Source organism: Pseudoliparis swirei, chromosome 11, assembly GCF_029220125.1.
Source record: "Pseudoliparis swirei isolate HS2019 ecotype Mariana Trench chromosome 11, NWPU_hadal_v1, whole genome shotgun sequence".
In the NCBI taxonomy this organism is placed as follows: domain Eukaryota; kingdom Metazoa; phylum Chordata; class Actinopteri; order Perciformes; family Liparidae; genus Pseudoliparis; species Pseudoliparis swirei.
Window position 1 is genome coordinate 21,662,759 of NC_079398.1, and position 11,513 is coordinate 21,674,271.

An 11,513-nucleotide genomic window follows, 5' to 3' on the forward strand; every position below is an offset into this window, starting at 1 on the left:
GGCAAATAGTGTACGTGAATGAACACGTGAATCACACACACACACACACACACACACACACACACCAGGTCATACCTATCGACGAGGAGCTCGTTGTTGGAGGCTCTGCTGAGTCAAGAAGTTTAATTTGTCCTCAGGTAAGAAGTGCGCGTGCGTGTGTTTTTATGGGTTTCTGTGCGTGTTGTGGTGTGTGTGTGTGTGTGTGTGTGTGTGTGCGCGCGCGCAACACCTTCTGGTTGATTTTTGCCACTACCTCTCTGACAGTGTGGGATTGCCCCTTGTGTTTCTTTTTTTCTCCTTTTTCTTCTTCTTCTTCTGCAGCATCTAAATATAAGTCGGTGACAAATAGTCCAAATAGGCCTACAGTAGCAACCCAACTGTGATGTGGGGGTGGTGCTGAGAGAACAGCTCCGTCTCCAAAGATCCCCCCCTCCCCCTCCCCCCTACCTCTATTGGATCCGGAATCCGTCGGGAGCAGGTCGCAGAAGAGGTCTCAGCTCCCACCCCCCGAACCCGAACCCGAACCCAAACCCAAACCCCCACCCAATAACTCACCTGAGCACTCTGCGACTAGACCATGAAGAGACAGAACGCCCGGACCCTCGCGCTCATCATCAGCATCCTCACCTACCTGGTGGTGGGAGCCGCGGTGTTCGAGACCCTGGAGTCGAAGCAGGAGAAGAGTCACAAGAGGAGGCTCGACGCCAGGAAGCACGAGCTCATGCGCAAGTACAACTTGACCAAAGGGAACTTCGAGGAGCTGGAGCACGTCGTCCTGCAGCTCAAGCCTCACAAAGCCGGGGTCCAGTGGAAGTTCGCCGGCTCTTTTTACTTCGGCATCACTGTGATTACGACGATAGGTGAGCCGCGAGGTTTCTTGATTAACGCGTTTTGAAGCATGCGTAAAGATGCTCAATGCCCCCCCCCTCCCCCCATCCTTCCCTCTGTCTCAATATATGCATCTCAGTATACTGCTAATAAGCACAATTACTTATACTTTATTTGAGTGTATAAGCTATGCTCATGTTTCTACTTTATACGTTTACTATACTATAAAATTCAGAGGCATGTTGTACTTTAGTTCGAGGCATATTGTACTGGTGTTCCTTAAAGCAGATTAGGATGAATACAACATATATATAGTCAGCAAATTAAATCTGATAATGTATTATAGGTTAAGATAAGCATTATTGATCCTTCGCTGGGGAGGAATTGAAGAGCAAGCATTTTAAATCAGTTAATTCATTAGCACATTCATGCCTTGATAATTATAATCCAATAACATATCACATATTGTTCATACGTTTGGTACTTTAAGTGTTAGGATCTGTGTGTTTCCTGTTTTATGTTGAAGTCCCTGTCTCGTTTCCTGTTTCCCTGCTCTTCCCTCCCTGTGCTTGTCTGTTTCTTTCCTGATTGTTTCCACCTGTGTCTCGTTCCCCTGTGTATTTAATCTGTGTCCTTCTGTTTGTCTGGTGTCGGATCGTCTTTTTTTGTTCCTCTGTGGTGTTGTCCGTGTTCCTGTCCTGAGAATAAACTCTGTTTTTTCGAGAAACTCCTGCTGCTTTTGGGTCCTCCGCACCACGCATCCGTAACATTAAGTACCTTATAACTATATTTCGATGCTTCTTTATATTTTTACAAATTCCAAACCTCTGAAATAAGAAAATGTGAAGTCAATTTAATTGAGCCTATTAACAAATTATTACAGATGTTCCTCAGGGGGCTTTACAGCATCTGTCCTTAGATCCTCGATTCAAAGAACGAAAAACTATTGAAGAAACCTAAATCTCCTCTAAAGGGTTGGAGCAGAGACAACTTGGTGTCATCTTGTGGTTTAAATGAGGAATTTTACTAATAGACCCTTCTTATAAAAACAACCTATAAATGAATCTTCTCATTGATGGGATGTCTCTCATGAGGCTAAACCTCAATTTACTGGTTTAAAAATGTATGTATTGCAAATCACGTGAATCAAATACTTCGCTTACATTTTGGGCCTGTTTTTTCTTTTTTTTTACGCTGTATTAATATTTTCGTTTTGGTTCCCCAGTTGATTTAAAATAGTCTTTGAGGATTTAAAAAATATCTTCACAACAGCGGTAAAGCTTTTGAAAATACATTTATGACTTGAGCAAAAAGCTAATTTTCTTCCCATCTCTACTTCCTGTTAAGAGACGTTTTCTGTAGATTTGATCTCCATTGGATGACATATTTCACATGGCTCTATTCAAAATATGTCTTCATGATTTTGGAATCACATTTCTGTTTTATTTGGTGAAATATTTGGTTTCATCTGCCTTATGTTGTTTGTCAGTAACTTATTGTTTTTACTGTCTTTCTTTACCAATAAACCCTCAAAACATAAATTACTAGAATAATTGTATCTCAATGAAGATTTCCCAGTTAAATAAATTAAAATAACTGTACTTTCTTAATTTGCTGGCTAAAGTCCCTAAAGGCTTTTTAATCAGTGGAAACCCATTGTGTGTGTGGTTAGCAGTGGTCTTGACATTGTAGTGCCAAGTGTTTTATTTCTATATATTGTCATAAATATTCACAGTGACTGCCCTCTACTGGTTGAAACCCAACTTTGGCAATTACATTTATCTTTTGGCTTATCCGATGCCAGGTGATGAATACGTTTGCCACCAACCAGTTTCATTAACTGGGATTGTGTGTTGGTTCCCTGTGAAATGACGTCGAGATGAAATAATAACCGCCTCTCTGCGTCAGAGCCGCTCAGACGAACACAACATCGCGTGCCTGAGGTGTGAATGTGACGTCTGCCCCCTCAGGTTACGGCCATGCTGCGCCCAGCACCGACTCGGGGAAAGTGTTCTGCATGTTCTACGCCCTCCTGGGGATCCCGCTCACCCTGGTCATGTTCCAGAGCCTGGGCGAGCGGATCAACACCTTCGTCAGGTACCTGCTGCACCAAGCCAAGAAGTGCCTGGCGCTGCGCCACGCCGAGGTCTCCATGGCCAACATGGTGACGGTGGGCTTCTTCTCCTGCCTGAGCACGCTGTGCGTGGGAGCCGTGGCGTTCTCCCACTGCGAGGGGTGGAGCTTCCTCCACGCCTTCTACTTCTGCTTCATCACGCTCACCACCATCGGGTTCGGGGACTACGTGGCCCTGCAGAGGGACGACGCGCTGCAGAACGACCCGCGCTACGTGGCCTTCTGCTTCGTTTACATCCTGACGGGCCTGACGGTGGTCGGCGCTTCCTGAACCTGGTGGTGCTCCGCTTCCTCACCATGAACACCGAGGACGAGCGCAGGGACGCCAGGCAGAGGGCCCTGATGTCCGCCGGCAAGCCCGGAGGGGAGGTGGCTCGCCTGCTGCCGTTCTCGGCCTCGACCTCTCGCGCACCCGCGGCGGACGGCTCTGCCAAGGCCAGAGATTTGAGAGGCGTCTACACCGAGGTGCTGCACTTCCAGACGATATGCTCCTGCTTGTGGTACCGGAGCAAGGAGAAGCTGCAGGGCTCCGTCCCCACCGTGATCCCTCAGGAGCTGACGTTCTCCGACGCCTACATGCAGCGGAACAGTCACCGTCCCCACTACATGGAGCCCGGATCGACGGGCTGCGTCTGCAGTCCGCGTCAGTGTTCCAGCATCAGCTCCGTAACATCGGGCCTCCGCATCCTCTCCCCGTTCAGGATGTGCAACAGACGCAGCTCCGTCTAGCCTCGGAGTATTTCAGTAGAGCGCGGTGCGTCTGGGCTGCGGAGGGGACGACAGATACTCGGTGGTCCTCACAACACGTTTGAGATGTTTGTGGTGCTATAATCCGAGTGAACACACCAGTAGGACACACACAAGGGGAACAAGCACGCAGGACTGTAAACAGCAAAAGACTTTTACTCATACGTGTTTTTTTGAGAAATGAAACGTTTTGACTTGAGATGTGATTGTGTAAGAAGTCCTCTGAACATGTGGCGGTGCATGAGTGAGCACAGGGTGCTGCTGGGAAAGATGTTCACTGAGCAGCAGCACAATAGAATGTGGCGATATAATAATACAGCTCAGCTCTGGAGTAATTCCCAATGCAGTGCTTTTGTTAATAATTTAAATCAAGGGTTATTCCTTAAAGCTCTAGTTTGCCATCGTCGTATTTGTGACTCATTGCTGCACGATTTCAGACGATATTCTGGTTTCGAGTCGCCTCGTGTTGCCCTTAAACCTAATTGCAACAAATCGTGATAGTCAGAAGTGTACTAAAGCTCTCACACACACACACACATACATAACTGGATATGGCTCATTATTTTCTGTGTAGCTGCCTCTTTTAATGTGATTTTCAGAGTTGTCAGCCCAAACTGCTGCAGCGTTATGTAACGTCACAAGTGGAAAAGTTCAAAAACTCACAATGACCCCTAACGCAGTAAAACCGCACAAACACAAGTAGACGCACACTGAACAGTCACGGACTAAATCAACAACTCTGACGGCCTCAACCAAACCCGTTATCTTGACTAACCTGATAATCGCTGCAGGGTTGTTGGTGTTTCTGTTAATTTGTCCACTACTGCAGCTGACGTTGGTTCAGAAGTCAGTTTGGAGCCGGCACTGGTCGCTGTCTGCTTCATGGTGTTTTCTATTGTGACGCTTCCATCAGGCCTTTGGGAACCACAGTGCAGTCGATACACACCAATCACCCAGGTGCTTGTAAAGTACTCTAATTAAAGAATAGTTCAAAAAAAAAATTACATTTGCATATGGAGCTGGAGCTAGGAAGTAAAGTGCAAGTTCTGCCTTCCAGCTGTATATTAGTGATTTCAACTTGTAGCAGCAATTAAATTGGATTAATTTGCTAATTTCACAGTGTTTCCTGTTTTACACTACCGTTCAAAAGTTTGGGGTCACTTAGAAATGTCTTTATTTTTCAAAGAAAAGCACTTTTTTCAAGAAAGATAACATTAAATTAATCAAAAATACACTCTATACATTGTTAATGTGGTAAATGACTATTCAAGGTCAAAGTGTCTGGTTTCTAATGAAATATCTCCATAGGTGTATAGAGGCCCATTTCCATCAACGATCACTCCAGTGTTCTAATGGTACATTGTGTTTGATAATCGCCTTAGAAGACTAATATCTGATTAGAAAACCCTTGTGCAATTATGTTAGCACAGCTGAAAACAGTTATGCTGGTGATATAAGCTATACAACTGGCCTTCCTTTGAGCTTGAAGTTTGTAGAACAAAATTAATACTTCAAATATGAATCATTATTTCAAACCTTGTCAATGTCTTGACTATATTTTCTATTCATTTGATAAATAAAAGTGTGATTTTTCATGGAAGATACAAAATTGTCTGGGTGACCCCAAACTTTTGAACGGTAGTGTACGTGTGGCTTGCTTCTACGCCGGGATGTCTCTTGGTAAACAAGAACAATCATGATGAATTTAAAAAGTGCACAAAGCATCCTGCTTTGAGAGAAATCGTACCGTGTGGAGCCTCCTCTGCTCTACATATATGATAATGGTGACATTTACAAGGTTACAAGGCTAATTTATTGTCAACAGGGTTGCGCAACGAAATGCAGTATGTGGTCCCGTACGGCTCGTGAGGAAAACACACAAAAACCAAACTATATCTGGGGGAAGGAGGAGGATGAATTTGAAGAAGTCTGGTGGTACGGCGGCTTATATTTCTGTATCTAATGCCAGACGGCAGGCGGGTGAAGAGGCTGTGGCTGCGGTGCATATCGTCTTTTCATATCCTCTGGGACCCCCCCCCACCCGCCCAGTGAGGCCATTGCGTGAGGCTTGTGCCGTGAAGTGTTGTAACATGTTTAACATAAATATGGTAGCGTATTTTTTTTTTTATGGTGTTGAGAAACTTTATATTGTTCCTGTAACTGTAACATAATACAGGTAATTTATTTTGTATCCTAATTACATAACTCTGTTCCATGTTTCCGACTGACTTTCTATGGCAAATGTCTTATTAGATACCCGGAGCGAGCCATTAGCTCGTTAGCTTAGCATAGTATCAACATTGGAAATGGGAGGAAACAGCGATCCTGGTTCTGTTAGAAGGTATTAAAAAAAAGAAGAAGTTCTGCCTCTTGAAGCTCACACATTTACAATTTGCTTATCTGGATTGTGTCACCTTGGGCTAGGTGTTTTCAGTCTTAATGCTAAGCTAAGCTAGCCAGCTGCTGACTCCAGCTTCCTAATTACCATACAGATGTGAGCATATTCACAAAAATGTTGAACTATTCCTTCAAAGTCCAACAAACAGGACTTTCATCCACTAGAGTGGCATTCGTCATCAAGTGTCCCACGATGTTGAGAACTTAAATGTATGTCATCATTTTAAGCCCAATGACGTGTTTTCTAAACCTCACTCAGTAGTTTTGTTGCCAAAACTTTAAAAAAAAAAAAAAATCAAAGTTTTTTAACTGCACAGAGCTAGCTGGTGGCTCCAGTCTTCATGCTAAGCTAGGCCAACGTAGCTTCCCGACTAGAGATGAGAGCGATATACATTTTCTCATCTATCGCTCTGCAACAAAACAAATGAGTATTCCCCGAATTGTTAACATATTATTTTGAAGCTAAACACTTAATCCGTCAAAAACAGCAGCTGAAAACACAGAATAACGGAAATGATGGATTCAAATATGTTTGTGGTGTGAATCTGCTCGGCTTTATTTCTCTCAACTCAATTCACAGAAGTCGAACAAAATACATGAGCTATTCAGACACGAAGAGTGCAGAGCTGTCCAAATCACATCTGGAACACACAGCAGATGAAAACTATTTTTAGGAGCAGTTTGGAGTGGCAGATGGAAAGAGGTGTTCTGTGTTTGGACAATAGGTTGACAAAATGGTTGTCAATCACAGTTAATTATGTCAATAGACTTGATCTCTCTGATTGATGGAAGAGAAGGAAACTAAATGTTACCATTTATTGTACTTCTTGGCCTATCTTGGTGTTAAGTTGTGTATTTAGTTGTGTAGGCGACGTGATGTGACATCACGTTAAGTTTATTTCTGACACGTTTTGTTGTCAAATCAAAAAAAGTAAACTTTTGTTCTGTTATTATGAGGGATATGATCATTTTTTGTACTAAAGTTCAACAATCATACGGTGAGAAATCCATCAGAGAGGATCCTTTGCCATAGTAAAGGTAGGAGTGCAGCAATATGGAAATACTTCATGACAAGTAAAAGTCCTGCATTCATGTCCTGTGAGTGTTGTAGCACCATATAAATTAAGATAAGATCAACTTTATTTATTTCGAGCAGATTTACTGTGCAGCAGATGCAATAAAAAGTGGGAAGAGTGCAAATACAAAGTCCAAAAGTCTAAGATAATATGCGACTAACTTATATAACTTCTCAGATGTCATAGGGGGCTTGAATTAGATGCTGGTTGTTTTTCAAGAAAACACAAGCCACTTCAGAAATACATTCTATTTTATAAATGAATCAAATGATTTCATGCAAAATCTTAATATTTCGAGTAAAACTAAAGCTTTCAGAACAATGTAACCGAGTCAAATATACTTCTTGAATGCTACATTACATTTAGCTGACACTTTTATCCAAAGGGACTTACATTCACACGCCGTAGACACAGCTACAGGGAGAAGTCAGGGTTAAGTGCCTTGCTCAAGGACAGATCGACGAGGGCTCGCAGAGCCGAGGATCGAACCGCCGATCCTCCGACGGACCTGCTAACCACTCACCCACAGTTGTGAAGTATAGAATACAGAGACTGTATATAAGAAAGGGACATATTCACCATGACGACGCCCATTGTTTTGTGGACTACGGGTCGCCATATTTAGTTTTTTGCCGTCGCCATATTTAATTTTGGGCTATTGCCATATTTAGTTTTTTGTCCGTCACCATATTGTTTGCAGAAGTGATAAAAGAGGGTGGAGCTAAGAACAAGACATTCGTAGGGAGCAGAATGTTAAAATAAACTTTCACAACCCCAAAAACCCACTATAAGGGTTCATGTTAAATTCATGATTTAAAGCTGTATTGAAGAAGCCTTGAAACTAGAGATTAAGACCGTAAACTCATGTTTACAATGTCTACTGAGGTACTAAATCCAGTGAGAAGTAGACTCATTTTCTCATAGGCTTCTATACAACCAGAGGAGTCGCCCCCTGGTGGCCATTAGAAAAAATGCAAGTTCGAGGCACTTTCACATTGGCCTAACTTTTCAGACCTTTTCAGATGGTGATGTTTTCTTCTCTTGACTGGCTTTTAACAATAAGTCACCGTGCAATCAACATCCGGCTGTGCATTTTATGGAAGTACTGTATTAGTTTTATAACCACGCCATGTTGCGCAAGCATGAACAGGTGTTTTGGATAAGATAATGTTTGAAGTTGACAGGGGGCGAAGTCGTACTTAAACACGCAGAGTACTATTGTATGAACTTCTTTAAAAGAAATCTTAAAGCCCCAAAATGTAGTTTTTCCCTTTTAGCGCCCCCTTCAGGTTTGGAGGTGTTTAACGTTTACTTCAGTGTCGTAAATACCCAGTTACGATAGATGCAGCCTCGCATACACTTGTATTGATGACCAGACGAAGTCAGAAACCAAGAAATGATGTCAACCGATAAGGTAAGAATATTCAAAGATTTTACATAAATATGACTGCATAGTTTTATTCATTGTGATGTCGGAGATGAATGCTAACATAACCAAAAGAATGACAACATTTAGTTTAGATGAAATACCGATCGCGTTTTCAGCCTATATACGTTGTTTTCTAAATGTTTGAATGTGGAGTACGTGTGATCGAATACAATATTGTTGACAACACCAAAAAGCTACATATTCATAATTTACATTGGAACGTGTAATTCATGACAAGAGACTTCGCTTGCTTCGCCCTTATTCTGTAGCTGCGAGCGTGGACTGGCACTTTATGACATTGCGTAATCACTGCCAGAAAGCAGGTCGAAGTCCATCCGCCCTGGATCGGGCGACCCCAGAATCCTACATAGCGGAGTTATTTCCCCACAGACTCCCGATGGTGGAGGCGCAAATCGCCATATTAAAAGTCATTGTAGCGGCACCATTTTTTTCAAGCTGTTATTTTAAGGTACAATTGTTGCATAATGTTACTTTAACTTGCGAAGAGATTTGTGAAGATAAATCTTAAACTCCACATCTAATTTAAAACAATATTGTGCTATTTTTGCTCAAGAACATCTATTGAAAATATTAAAGACATGTTTTTATTCGTCCAAAAACTGTTCAATGTTGTTTTACTGATGTCCTGATCACCGAATAATCACATACAAACAAATCGTCATTTACGGATAAGATTTGTGAATTTCCGTATACAGTGTAACTATAGTATAAGATGTGATTCTACCGTCTTCATGCTGTGTGAGAAACGCCTTCTGAATGTATAGAGGGACCGTTTGGTCCAGATGGTTTCCCCCTCGGCTTTCTGACTGAAGTCCAGTTCCGGACAAACTACAGCAGGTTAGTCACGAGCCGAAAGTATGGCGGTGTATCCTTATGTCAAGGTGTGTGGCACTATGTATATTAAATCATCATACAGCGGGCAGGGGGTGGACAAAATAGCAACACCACTTACGGCAGCAAATAATGTGTTAGAAAAGGTGTTAATGTATAGTTTCTAAATGGGACACAGGAACACCACTAATATGTGTTTGTTGTTGAGCTGCTGATTCAGCTTGGTTATATGCTGACGCTTTATTTTTAGAGACATAATATCAGAATATTTTTTCTTAAAATGTTCAAAACGTTTTTGGAAAAGAACAATGTATTTTGGTTCTAATAATATAAAGAATATTACATTTTGTTGACATGCAAACTAAACATGCATGTTTACCAAATTGATAATAATGAACATATATTTTTACTTAAATTGAGATGTTAGGTTTATGTTTTTTAGTGCTTCACAAGAGAGGTACATTCAATAACAATTAATAAAATGTATATGTTTGAACTGATGTATTTTAAGTAAAAATAGACACTAGGTCGCAGGTGTCAAACACAAGGCCCGGGTGCCGAATCCGGCCCGCCCACGTCATTATATGTGGCCCCTGTAGAAAAAATAAATCCTATACTTTTATTTTGAAGGTTTCAAATTAAATGGGGTTATGTTATAATATTAGAGAAATGTTCTCATGTAAAATATTTCTACACATAAACAAACTATAATCAAATGCATAGACAGTTATTTAACTATATCTTCGGGAGTAGTTTATCCAGTTTGAGTTACACCGGCCCTTTAAGAGGCAGCCATGATACTGAAGTGGCCCACGGAGAAAATGAGTTTGACACCCTGCACTCGGTGCTTAAATTGCTGCTAAATGGATTCTGTATTGCCTTTATAATTGTGTTTCTGCTCTTCTGTTCACCCCTGTAAACGAGTTGGCTATGTCTGGCATTATTTACCTTGTACGTTTTATTTCTCTCGGGTTTGGATATCACACGTGAACTTATGTTTCTGTGTGGATTCCAGCTGCTATCTGTGTTGTTCGGTCCAAAAGAATAAAATACGGTCTGTAGAGGTTATGCACAACCAGTTTGGCTTGCGAGTACAACCAAACAATGATTAGTTTCCCTTGATTACGGAATACTTTTAGACATCTGAAGTTGTAAAATTATCATTATTTTAAGAGGAAATGTGTTATTTCAGAAATATAAACATTGCATTTGTATATCTTACAAAAAGCTATTCCTCATTTTGGTATGTGTCGCGTTTCAATTTACAGACGATACATGCTGTAAGAGCCAAATGTTGTGCGGGTACATGTATGTCTTATGTATACACTGGGTGGCGCTGTTCAAGGTATTTTTGTACATCTATATTATTCAAGAGGTAATTGGTGACGGCAGGTGTTTTGACCCCGGAATGGAAAAAGGGTTTTGAACGTATCGCGGTGAGCTTGTTTGTTGTTTTTGGTTTTTGATACCGGACTTAAACATCATTAAAACGTTTCTCTCACATTCAACGTGTCGGAGGCAATTGTCGGACCGAACAGCAAGCAGCAGAAGACCAGAGCGCGTCAAGCCATCATGCCGGAGGAAACCAAAACGCCTCAGTAGCCCAAGTACAGGACAGGGCTCCTTTAACACATGCAGTCTTTTCCCAATAAACTTCTGTCTAATGCAAGAGCCTGACAATGAAGGAAATGTTCTAGTCTAAGCTATAAATGCATAATATCACAAATCAAATTGTTGTCTGCACCAATAACAGAAATAAATAAAAGTTGCTGCCGAAAGTCTTATGATCAAAATGTGCTTGTCACTGCGACGTCAAAGATGACATGGCCTGCTGTCTTCAGCCGTAAGATGTGCACAGAAAAGCAACAGAAGGAGTATCCATTCGACAAATCCCTGTATTGACCCCCTGTGACTGGACCATCTGCTGTTTTTACTTTGGCCACAGACCTGACTTTCTATGTCAAATACAAAAATAGTTCCACGGAGGTCAGCTATGGCATTACGTCACCTGGTAAAATCTCTGATTTATAGAAACATTCCAGGAAGGTTCA

At 41.7% G+C, this 11,513-nt stretch overlaps 1 protein-coding gene across 1 annotated transcript; it reads left to right on the forward strand.

Moving 5' to 3' along the window:
* Positions 1–577: 577 nt before the first annotated feature.
* kcnk3b (potassium channel, subfamily K, member 3b) lies at positions 578–5,927 on the forward strand. Its single transcript, XM_056426626.1, is given in 3 exon segments — positions 578–860; positions 2,799–3,221; positions 3,224–5,927. Coding segments are annotated over 3 exon segments (1,173 nt in total). The 3' UTR covers positions 3,691–5,927.
* Positions 5,928–11,513: the final 5,586 nt, after the last annotated feature.